The following is a 12,452-nucleotide window of genomic DNA, read 5'->3' as shown; positions in this document are numbered from 1 at the left end:
TTTCTGGTGTCAGGGAACCTGCTACTTTTCAAGGTAGCCCATTTTACTGCAGAATAGTTCTATAGGTTAAAGACTTCTGTGTACTGTACTAAACTCTGACCCCTATAGCATCTCTCCATTTTTTCAGAAGAAATAGCCAGCCTAATATTTTTTTACTTGATAGTCTTTTAACTTTTAAATGTATGAATGTAATGCTTACTGCCCATATTGTTCTCCCCTCCTCTGCACAGATGACTCATTTACTTCTGATCCCCTTAATTTTAGAAATAAATATTATTTTGTATATGCTATATTTCATGCATACTAAAAGCTCTCTGTCTCTGTTTTATCCCTTCTGGGTTCAGATCTAGGAGCTGTCATTCTCTTGACAAGCCATAGTATACATTTAGATTTTCATTAAATAGCTTTTGAGGTGCAAACCAGAAGCTTCAGTTTTAGGTCATTCTGCCATGAGTAGTGAGCCTGGTCATTTATTTCTTTCATATTTATGGAGTAATCTATGTGTTAGCTCCCACTGGCCTCCTGATTTAATTTTTTCCTCCTTTGTCTCTTGGGGCTGTGGGAAAGACAGCAAAAAGTGAGTGAGGCCAGGAGAAGGCCTTTTAGATTTGGTTTCTCTCCTCCTTGGTCTCTGCTACTATTGGTGAAACAATCCTGATGCTCTGGGTATACTGAAGCCTTTGCCTTAATGGAAAACTTTAGGGAATTTTATTATTTTTCCACGAAAATAGGCAACAGTAAAATCTAGAGCATTAAATGCAAATTGAGTTTTTATCTTTCCACAGCTCTTAAGATTTCTTAGTGTCAAATTTATCTTTTAATCAAATTCCTGACAGTAGCTTTGTCTGAGGCTCCCCATGCAGTTAAGAGAAGTTATTAGGAGCATGGGTAGATTGGGGGCTGGGGGGCAGAACTGCAGAGGCTTGAATTCCAGCTTTACTGCTTCCTGTCAGTGAGACTTTCATTTGCTCAACTGCTATAGTGAGGTTAATAATAATACCTACCATATAGGCTTGCAGCAAGCATTCCATGATTTGATTCCTGTAAAATGCTTTATAGCAGTGCCTGCTGCATAATACATGCTCGCTAACTGCTATTGCATGGTTGTCGTATTGGTTGAGGTCATGGTTTCATTTCTTCACCTGGGAGAAGAAACAGTACAACATAAACAGATGATCTTCAGAAAGCAACCCACATCTTCAGAAAGCTGCTTTTAAAGTTGGAGAGCCACCTAACTGTGTGTTTTCACTCTGTCGTACTATTTAGAGAACTACATAGATCTAGCATTTTGTTCTCTGTGGAACTTATAACGCCCCCAATCTTTAAGAGCTGTTGGAAATGTAATCTCAAGTTGTTCATCATCAGGCTTAAAATGACTTTCTTATTCCAGCTTGAGGGGTCCCTGCTCGTAGATGTTTAATCATGGAAGCGTGGGCACAGGATGCGTTGTGACACTGTCCTCATCACAGGTGCATCCCCTGTCCTGCTGCTTGAGCACCAGCCCCCACCTTGGCATCCATTCCCAATCTGGAATTCTGGACAGGCTGGTCTTAGCATTGTGGCTTCCTGCTTTCTGAGCAGATGGAGTTGCCAGAGAAAGTGATGCCATTTTTGGTATAATTGTCTGAGGATCCCTAAGATGTTGAGTTATAAACTAGGGAAAATGGTAAATCGCTGAACATACCTTCTACTATTGTTGAGAGTAATCTTGGCTTATGCAAGCTTTAGCAATGGGTCTGGTAATTCAAAGGAGACTGTTCATTTACTTTCCATTAAATATGTACTGTGGTCATTTTTCACTACAGGGTGTTTAACGGTTGGTTTCTTCTTTCTTCCTGAATTGGAAGCACTTATATGGAGAGCCTTCCTTTGTTCAATAGCTCATAATTTGTTCATTCAGTTGGTTTTACACAATACTTTTCACTGATGAGTATGCCTGTCATTTATTGAGTACCTGCTATATATCTAAAGTATTCTGCTGAGCTGCATGTATAAATGTAAATAGATGTTTACGGGACTTCAACAGGATATACTGTCTTTTCCTTGGTAAGGTAGGTGTAAAGGCAGGAATGTGAATAACTGATTATGATGTAAGATCAAATAAGACAAGTCTTATAATTGATATTCAGACAGGGGGCCTCGGAAGGGATATCAGTTATTTCTAGTTATAAGACCTGGTTATATTTGCCTAAGTGGTACCATTTGAGCTAAGCTTAAAGGAAGTGGCAGGATTTCAGGAGCTGGAGAAAGGGGCAGCAGTCTACACTAGGTGGAAGGAACAATGTGAGCAAAAGCCCAGGTGTGTGGCAGGTCTAGCAGGGGTGGGCATGGGTGGTGGGAGATGAGGCTAAGAGTAGTTCCTCTGGGGACTTGTATGCCTTGCTTCAGAGATGGGTCTGTATGATGAAGGGTTGTTGGAGATTTCCATAGAGGGAGAGGGAGGTCAGGTCTTTAATTCTGAAAAGCAACTTTTGATGTGTGCATGGTAGACCACAGAGGTCCAGACTGCAAGCCCAAGTTCCACACTGACAGTCAGAACCACTGACTATCAGTGATAATGTAGGTGAGGATTGAGGAAGGCCTGAACAGTAGCATCAGGAACAAAAGGGAAAAGGTGCATTTGGGCAAACTTTCAAAGGCCTAAGGGACAGAATTTGGTAACTGCTTTACTCCGAGAGAAAGGAAGCTTGAACAATTCAGAATGACAGCTTTCTAGGTGAGGTGGCCGATAAAACTACGTGCCTAATAGTTAAGCTGTGAACATAGAAGAGAAACCAGGATTGAGCACTGGGTTGGAGGATCTACAATAGGGGGTTAGTGATGTGTCATTCTACGTCCTTTACACGATACCCACTTGGATATGTTCTCTAAACAGAAATTCTGGTCCAGCAGAAAGGAGTGAGATTTGAATATGGGAGTTAAGCCTTACTTAGTTTTTAAGAAATCCTTGAGGGCTTAAGGGAGAAAGCACTCTGTCTAGGCGAGTAGAGTGAGAAGATGTGAGGGCAGAGGGGCCGACAGATGCTTCCCATTTAAGGAGCCAGTGGTGGAGGCTCCAGAAAGACTGGGATCCCAGAAGAGAGCTTCAGCTGAGACAGGCTGGTTCGAAACTGGCAGATGGCTACAAATGAGGAGATTCTTTTAAGTGGATAAGAACTCTGATTCTTACTATTAAATGTCTTATCTTTAAAATTTTTTAATGTAGACATTTTCAAACTGCAAAAGTAGAAGACTATAGTGACCCATCATGCAACTGTTATTTGGCTTCCATTATTGCAAATATCATATTTCTTCTTTCATCTCCCTGCCTTTCTGGGGAAGGAAAGGAAGATCGAGTACTTTAAAGCAGTATCAGACTCATGTTGCTTCCCTTACACTTTAGTTTGCACAAATTCATAAGGACAATTATTTTTTACATAACTTGAATAAATATGATGTCATTATCTCACTAAAGTTAAAAATTATTTCCTTAATATCATCTAAAAAACCTCCATTTTATTCAAATAATTTGAAGTTTTTGAGAGCCCTATTGGTGTTCCCTTTTTTTTTTTTTTTTGAGACAAGGTTTCACTCTGTCACCCAGGCTGGAGTGTGGTGGCATGATCTCAGCTCACTGCAACCTCCTCCTCCCCAGGCTCAGGTTATCCTCCCACCCCAGTCTCCCAAGTAGCTGGGACTACAGGCATGCACCTCCATGCCTGGCTAATTTTTTGATTTTTTGTGGAGATGAGGTTTTGCTGTGTGGCCCAGGCTGGCCTGGAACTCCTAGGCTCAAGCAATCCATCCACCTCAGCCTCCCCAAGCGTTGGGATTACAGACATGAGCTACTACTGTGTTGCCCGATGTTACTTTTTAATTGCATAGAAGTTAGCTGTCACTCCAAGGGCCCATTTGGGAAATGGGCAGAGTGTTGTGAGGAAGATAATATGCTCTCTGCAGGAAGAATGCTCCTCCCATATGGTGCACAATGAGTTTTGATAGGAGGCTATGTTTTCTTTTGTGTACACACTTAATCTCCTGGGAATAGCAACAGAGCTCTGTGATTGGATGTTCTGTCTTTAGATCATTTTAATTAAACATATGCAATGATACCACGACAGATTTGCTTCCCCTAATCCACATACTATCCAACTACTTGGAGCAGTAGTCCTTAACCAAGACATATGGCTCTATCTAGAGACATTTTTGATTGTTATGACCTTGGAGGGAAGGGGCTACTTATATCCAGTGGGAAGAGAATAGGGGTTCACATGACAGCCCTCCCATAATAAAGACTTACCCTGTCTAAAATGCCAATAATGCCAAGGCTGAGAAACCCTGTGTTGGAGAAATAGCAGAGAAGAACCACCACTCTTTTCTATCTATTGTTACATCACGTGTGTGTGTATCAGGTTGCAGTTAAGAACTTTTCTCTTTTCTTTGGAGAGAAGTTAAAGTTCCTGGCAGTATTTTTCCTTAGATCATCTGTATCACCTAAGCTGGATTGGGCCAGATCTTTGAACCTTCCAAACTTTATTCCGGTTTTCATTTTCTTTGTATTCATGGACTCTAGAGAGCATGGAAGTGATTGGGTTTCTTTGGGTAGCACAGTCAAGTGGAGTGCACTTTCTCAAGACATGTTCATTGGTCTGAGCAAAGTTCTTTCTCTTGGAAGGAGACAGTAGCTTGGGGGTGCTATTAGGCAGATGGAGGCTTGTTAGATCAAGAGGTAATCTCTCTTTCTTCAGTCTGATTTTAAAATGAACTGTCATTTGTAGTAATTATTAAATGAGAAGCATAAATTAGGTATTTTACTTTCTTTATTTGCAGGAAATACAACTGGAGCATGCAAAGCAAGCCTTTGTGCAACGGGACAATGCTAGGACTGGGAGAGTCACAGCCATTGACTTCCGAGACATCATGGTCACCATCCGCCCCCATGTCTTGACTCCTTTTGTAGAAGAATGTCTAGTAGCTGTAAGTCATAACTTGCCTTAATGAAGTGGTTTAACTCAGTAAATAAGGAATTATAAAAACAATTCTGTAAGTTATGTAGTATTTTTTTCTGTTGCAAACACTAACATTTTAATGTGATCATGTACGTTACTAAACTCAGAGAGTGTGTTTTGGCTAGTTTTGGTTGGCAGGTTAATTTGTTATCTGGGTAATATGGAATATCTTCGAGAAATATATTAACTGTTTAAAGATAAAAGGAAAAACATTTGCGATCTCATGTTAATTTTGCTTTAGATTTTGAAGTATATCAAGTGCCTATTTTTGCCAATCTTCTTAGATGCTCTAAGGAAAAAGTAGTGCACATGTATATCATTTGTTAGAGTAGTTAGCACAACAGAAACTCGAAACCTTAGATTCTCTTTCACCGTGTATGTGTTGAGGCCACAAAGGTACATGTGAGAGCAGAGCCCTGCAGTTGTGTTTCATGGAGCCTCCCTCCCCCTGGTGTCAGCTGCTGTCCTTCCCTCATGGGCCCTGGGGATGTCCTGCAACATTCTGTAGTGGTGGTGGTTCTTAAGCCCTGCTCATGGAGCACCAGCATCACCATTAAAAACTATTGGAACTACAGATTCTGAGATCTCTTCTAGGCCTACCATATACCATCTATAGACAATGAGGTCTTAGAATCTAATTTTGTAAAGCTTCTGGGTGATTTTGGTAATAACGCAGTTTTAGGACCAGTACCCAGTGGTAACTGTCCTTTTGTTAATCCCAGGGAGAAGACTGTTTTCACCATCATGTGGGTTTCCCACAGTGCTTACCATAGGCAGGAACTCAGAGTAGCCTTTCAGTTTCCTTTCTTCCCCCGAGTGCTTAGTTCTGGAGACATGACATTCTGACAAGGCCTTTTCCATTCTGGCACTGTGTTAATCTAACTCCTTTTCTTGGGTGCCCCCTTCTCTGCTCCATACTAAACCTTCATGTCAGCTATTTTAAATGATTACTAAGTGAAGATTTATGTGGTTGTTACCTTATAAAGAAGTGCTTTCCTAATAAAAATATTTTGCCTTGTTAGGGAAGGATAGAATTTGAAACTCCAAACTGAAGTCTCATTCATAATGGACATTCTGTCTGTTTCCCTTGTCCCTTGTGAAGAAATATGGTTTCTTAAAAATTCTGATTATCAGAATTTTTTCTAGTCTTAACCCCCCATGAAAGTATATGGCATCTCGTAATTTTACCATAATATGCTTGTTTGCTAGAAATCCCACCAATGTAAAGTCTGTACCTAAATGATTATTTATTACTGGTTATTAGTAACTTGACAAGTCTTGATATTAATGTTAGATTGACCACTTTTCATAGTATGTTTGCATTGATATAATACAGTTTTTCATGCATAAGCACACACGTGTGTGCATATGTACTTATAGTTTTGCATGTTTAAGTCTTTAAGATTTGCTCATTAGATGAAATAAACCAACTTATAAAACATTTCCAATTGAAATTTGAACTCTAAATTACTACTAGTCCTGTTATAATCCTACACATGTATTTATTTAGTTTTCTAGGAGTTGTGTGTGGAGAATACAAGTTCTGGTCATGATTAGTTGCAGTTGCTTCTAAAAATCATTTATAGCTTTTTTTAATGCTAAAGAAAAATACTTGTAGTCATTTCTTCTTGTACATGCATTTTTGATTACTTTCAAACTAGTATTAGATGTATGTACTTCTGAATCATCTATAAATCTTTTGTATATTTTTCTTCTCTCTTGTTTTCAATTTATTTGAGGCTGCTGGAGGTACCACATCCCATCAAGTTAGTTTCTCCTATTTTAATGGATTTAATTCGCTCCTTAACAACATGGAACTCATTAGAAAGATCTACAGCACTCTGGCTGGCAACAGGAAAGATGTCGAAGTGACTAAGGGTGAGTGAGAATATAGCTGAATTCTTGCCTGCAAGTATGGTGTATTATTAGGGTGAAGAAGGCAACTAGTACTTTATGATTTTTCTGTCCCATTGACATATATTAACCATATGATAACGTGGTTTTCATCCTTTGATCAGACAAACAAAAGCAAATAAAACAATCTTCACCAAGTTTTAAGGAAACTGGGCCTGGCGTGGTGACTACTCCTGAAATCCCAGCACTTTGGGAGGCCAAGGTGGGTGGATCACCTGAGACCAGGAGTTTGAGACCAGCGTGGCCAACGGGGTGAAACCCTGTCTCTACTAAAAATACAAACATTAGCTGGGTGTGGTGGTGTGCACCTGTAATCCCAGCTACTCGGGAGGCTGAGGCAGGAGAATCGCTTGAACCTGGGAGACGAAGGTTGCAGTGAGCCAAGATCACATCACTGCACTCCAGCCTGGGCAACAAGAGCAAAATGCTGTCTCAAAAATAAAGAAAGAAACTGAAGACATCCTTTGAATAAGGAAAACATGTAAAGTTTCTTAAATATTTTCAAATCTTTCTACAACTTAAGCTAAATTGGCAACCTCTAAGGAAGCCTTCAGATGTATATGAGGAATTCCATAAAGTTGTATTGGTGACAGTGTAAGTTGATCTGTAAGCTTGGAACAGGATATTATCAGTATTGTAATGGGATTTTAAAAAAAGTCAGAGCCAGCACGGTGGTTCATGCCTATAATCCTAGCACTTTGGGAGGCTGAGGCGGGTGGATCATGAGGTCAGGAGATCAAGACCATCCTGGCTAACACGGTAAAACCCCATCTCTACTAAAAAATATATATTAAGAAAATTAGCAGGGCATGGTGGCACACGCCTGTAGTCCCAGCTCCTTGGGAGGCTGAGGCAGGGGAATGGCTTGAACCCAGGAGCCGGAGGTTGCAGTGAACTGAGATCTCACCAATGCACTCCAGCCTGGGCAACAGAGCAAGACTCTATCTAAAAAAAAAACAAAAAAAGAAAAAAAAATCAGAATTCCCTTAGGAATTCCACAGCTTCATTAATATAACCTCCTAAATTAATATAAATAATAATCCTAATTTAACCAGTTAATTAGGTGAATATAACCTCCCCTCCTGGGACCTATGCTTATGAAGTTTCATATATGATTCCTTATTTTCCCTGATTGGCAATTTGAATAACATCAGATGACACCAAGCTTTTAAGCTATGTGTTCAAGAACATATTCTGCACACTCTTTCCAAATGAATGCAAGAACTGCAAAAATTCTTACCTTATTTGGATTGACTTGAATTCTGCAATTGATGATGATAATACAACTTTGTGATGTTCACTCATTCCAGTGCCTTGAGTTAATGCTGAATTTAGTGGCTATTTCTTCTTGAATCTTTCCCTTTTAACTTTTCTTCCATACAGAGGAGTTTGTTCTGGCAGCTCAGAAATTTGGTCAGGTTACACCCATGGAAGTTGACATCTTGTTTCGGTTAGCAGATTTATATGAGCCAAGGGGGTAAGTTGGCTTTTTTTTTTTTTTGGAATTAGCTTAATAAAAGGAGGTTAGGAGGTGGGGGTAAGAAGAGGGCAGCAATCAGGAGAAAAAGAAGCCAAACTGAAGGCTATATTTTAAATATGGGAAATGAAAAAAGGAATGTTTTTAAATTGTATAATGTAAATTGTAATAAATTGGTATATTTGTTGCTTGTGTTTGTTTTTCCCCTACAGACGTATGACCTTAGCAGACATTGAGCGGATTGCTCCTCTGGAAGAGGGAACTCTGCCCTTTAACTTGGCTGAGGCCCAGAGGCAGGTGAGCAAAGAGGAGCAAACTTGCATTCTGGTGTTTCCCTAGCATGATACCCCTGCTCTGTTCCACTTGCAGTTGCCTTTGTGGCATTGGTATCTGACTTAACCATTTTTCTGTTTTGCACCAAAAATCTAGATAAATTTTAAAGGCTGTAAAGAGAAATTCCTTAGAAATGGTGTGATAAACAGGTATTTGGCATTTGTTCATTTCTTGCTAAGGTGGAGTGATTTCCTAACTGCACCAGAAGCCTGACGCCCCGAAAACGTGAAGGAGGTCTTTTCTCCTTCCTTCTTGAAGTCTCATGTTGCGAGATGTAACGAAGGAATCCCGTGTTGGTGTCACTGTGCCTGTCAGCAGCTGTACATTGCTAAATGAAAGCCGTCTTTGCTCTGTGGAGCAGCCCTTCATCAGCGCATCGTCTAACTGCCATGCCTTCCGTTTTTCTGAATATCGAAATGAGATAATTTTGTTTAGTCTGGAGTTACAGTTTAAAGGCTTTCAGACCTATTTTCTCTGTGAAAGGATTCATAAGTTATGTGGAAACAATTTTAGGAATGTTAAATTTTATTTTATGGTTAACAGAAACCAATCTCTTGAAGTTGTGGGAGTCAGAAACTTAAGACATGGGACCTCCTCCTTTAACTCTTGTCCAGCTTTCTGTAGATCAGGATTAGAGAAGAAAAGCCTTCATAGCACGTGTTGTGCTTACATGGTGTTTGTAAAACAAATCCACTCACAGGCAAGTGTCGTTTTTAGAAAAATATCTCCTTTTAGGCAGAGCCGTCTCTGAATCCTGTGAGACTTCACAGTTTCTGGCATGGAGCTCTGGGTTTGTACAGAGACGCCAGTGTGACCACAATGGGTTGATGCGGGCTACACTTTTAGGACTGTCAGGCCTTGAGCCAGGGCCCCCTCCTTTTAGCTCTTTCCCACCCAAATGCAGTGGTGAGTTTTGTGTGCAGCATGCAAGTCAAAGTAGTGGGTGTGTGCTCAGTAAATTCTAACAAGCACCTCTGGAAAACCAGCTGGCCTTGCTTAAAAGAGGAAGCCGATTTCTCTGAGTGCAGGAGAAAGAACTGTATAATCACATGCAGAGGTGGAAGCAACACTGCTCTCTCTCCTTTCCCTTTGATTTTTAACACTGCTTAGGAGATGATTATCTCTTCGTCTGTATGCCACCAGCTATTGTAGAAATTTGGGGATTAAGAGAAGCAGAGAAGTTTTTTTTAGATCCCTCCTACTCTTCAGCTGGCAGAGGCTTCCCACAATTTTTCCTTTATGCTCTTTGCAGCTTTTGAGAGTTTATGATGGGTGCTTGTTGATACTGGCCATGAAGGGGTTAGACCAGATTGATGAGATTTACAGCAGGAAATGATTGGCTGCTGCTTAGAGGTTTAAAGCAATTCACAATGGTCTTACCTGGAATAGACTTTTTACTGCATGAACCCTAGTGGGCCCGACAAATTCAAGCAAGGGAGGTCATCCACCTGTGGGCACAGCACTGCCTGTCCAGCACTGTGCAGCACTTATAGCGTTTATCCTGGATAGAGGGGTGAAGGAGCAGAGTTTTGTCTCATTTCAAGAACATGCTACAGTTCTGGCTTCAGAAAACTTAAGTAAAAGGCTAGGATTTCATTTGTCTTTTAGGAGAGGAATTAATGGTGGTAGTAGGTCCCTCCTGCCCTCCTTCTATAATTTTCAGAGCATTTTCACTCATTATTTTGATGCCAGAACATTTCTAAGTATTGCATATTTATATCCCTGTAAATAAAATATTGCTTCTCTTTTGGATGTGTCTGTCAAAATGAAGGTACTATTGATTTCCATCTATATAGGTCTAGAATTGGAAACAACTCATAGAATTTGCAGAAGAAATGTTTTGTATCTTAAAGAGGCATATTTCCATGTAAAGTTATTTTCAGTTAAGTGACTTTGAAGGAGATTCCCAATGATCTCATTGTATTAGAATTGTGTTACATTGACAGCAACTAAAATTCAGTGGGTTGATAGCTGGGGTTGCTGATTATTTTCATTGTTCACTGATTTTAATTATCATGGCTTCTGAAAAACAAATTTTATTAAATGTATGTATTCATTCAACAGGTATTTATTAAGTACTGACTATATGTCACCCTCATTTGACAACTCTCTGTGACATAAAATTACTGTTTTATTTATGCAGACAAAGAAGTGCAGCACTCTGAAATGTTCTGGCATCAAAAACACTAAGGATGTCAGGTCCAAAGAACCACAAAACAATAACTGACTGACCTGAAGTATGAATTTAGAAAAGATGGATTAAAAAAAGAGAAAAAGTAACAATCAACTGAAATACAGCCACCTAGTTTTAGCTACTGTAAATGTTTTGAGTATCTCTGGGTGGTAGGGAGGCAAACTGTTAGTATTTATTTTATATGCACATATATGTAAACATCTTACAAGCATTTTTAATAAAAAGTGACATCTTTTTTGTATATAGTCTTAAAATTTGTTTTTAAAAAAATTACCAGGAAATATTTCAAACATTTAAATAGGTAAAAAGAATCATATAACAAATACTTGTCTACCTACCATGCTCTTTTTAGCCTATGTTTTCTTTTATAATTCCTTTTGAACATTTAATATCAAGATATTCTTTTACAGTATCATTTTGAATGATAGGCTTTTGTTACAAAGTTATTATTTTTAAAGGCTATAGTCCCCCATTATTGAACATTCAGAATATTTCCAATAAGTACTACAAATGTTTTTTAAGTGCTACATTCTTATAGCTTATTACATGCATGATTATCTTCTATCCTAACTTTTTTTTTTGAGACGGAGTTTCGCTCTTCTTGCCCAGGCTGGAGTGCAATGTCGCCATCTTGGCTCACTGCAACCTTGGCCTCCTACGTTCAAGCAATTCTCCTGCCTCAGCCTCCCAAGTAGCTGAGATTACAGGGATGTGCCTTACGTCCAGCTAATTTTTTATTTTTAGTAGAGACGGGGTTTCTCCATGGTGGTCAGACTGGTCTCGAACTCCTGACCTCAAGTGATCCACCCACCTTGGCCTCCCAAAGTGCTGGGATTGCCGGTGTGAGCCACTGCACCCAGCCTATTCTAACTTCAGAGGTTACGTACATTTTAAGGGTTTAGTTGTATATTACTGAACATCTCTCTATTTATGCTTGCTTTAATGGCAAATTTGAGAAGGCCTGTTATCAACTTTTGCCAGGCTGGGTATTGCCACTTAAAAACAAAAATACATACAAACCAAAAACCTGCCAATTTGATTGATGAAAATGCTGCAGCTGCTACCAATTGAATTTTTTATTTTTTTTTTTTTGAGACAGAGTCTCACTCTGTTGCCCAGGCTGGAGTGCAGTGGCATGATCTCAGCTCACTGCAGGCTTCACCTCCCGGGTTCATGCCATTCTCCTGCCTCAGCCTCCTAAGTAGCTGGGACTACAGATGCCTGCCACCACGCCTGGCTAATTTTTTTTTTTTTTTGTATTTTTAGTAGAGACAGTGTTTCACCATGTTAGCCAGGATGGTCTCGATCTCCTGACCTCATGATCCACCTGCCTTGGCCTCCCAAAGTGCTGGGATTATAGGCATGAGCCACTGCACCCAGCCTATTTTTGTTTTTGAGATAGAGTCCTGCTCTGTTGCCCAGGCTGGAGTGCAGTGGTGCAGTCTCGGCACACTGCAACCTCTGCACCCTGGGCTCGAGTGATTCTCCCTTCTCAGCCTCCTGAGTAGCTGAGACTACAGGCACATGTCACCATGCCGGGCTAATA

The 12,452-nt window shown here is 40.0% G+C and overlaps 1 protein-coding gene across 4 annotated transcripts in view; it reads left to right on the top strand.

The window, feature by feature from the left end:
• The window catches only part of SLC25A13 (solute carrier family 25 member 13), a 198,743-nt gene that overhangs the window by 114,177 nt on the left and 72,114 nt on the right, over positions 1 to 12,452 (top strand). For all 4 annotated transcript variants that reach the window (XM_003896295.4, XM_009203365.3, XM_017956938.3 and 1 more), the window contains 4 exons: positions 4,810 to 4,956; positions 6,728 to 6,866; positions 8,286 to 8,379; positions 8,592 to 8,676. In XM_003896295.4, the coding sequence (XP_003896344.2) occupies positions 4,810 to 4,956; positions 6,728 to 6,866; positions 8,286 to 8,379; positions 8,592 to 8,676 (465 nt within the window). The remainder of the gene's footprint in view (positions 1 to 4,809; positions 4,957 to 6,727; positions 6,867 to 8,285; positions 8,380 to 8,591; positions 8,677 to 12,452) is intronic.

This window comes from Papio anubis, chromosome 4 (assembly GCF_008728515.1).
Source record: "Papio anubis isolate 15944 chromosome 4, Panubis1.0, whole genome shotgun sequence".
NCBI classification, from domain to species: domain Eukaryota; kingdom Metazoa; phylum Chordata; class Mammalia; order Primates; family Cercopithecidae; genus Papio; species Papio anubis.
This window is presented reverse-complemented; position numbering and strand designations above follow the sequence as displayed.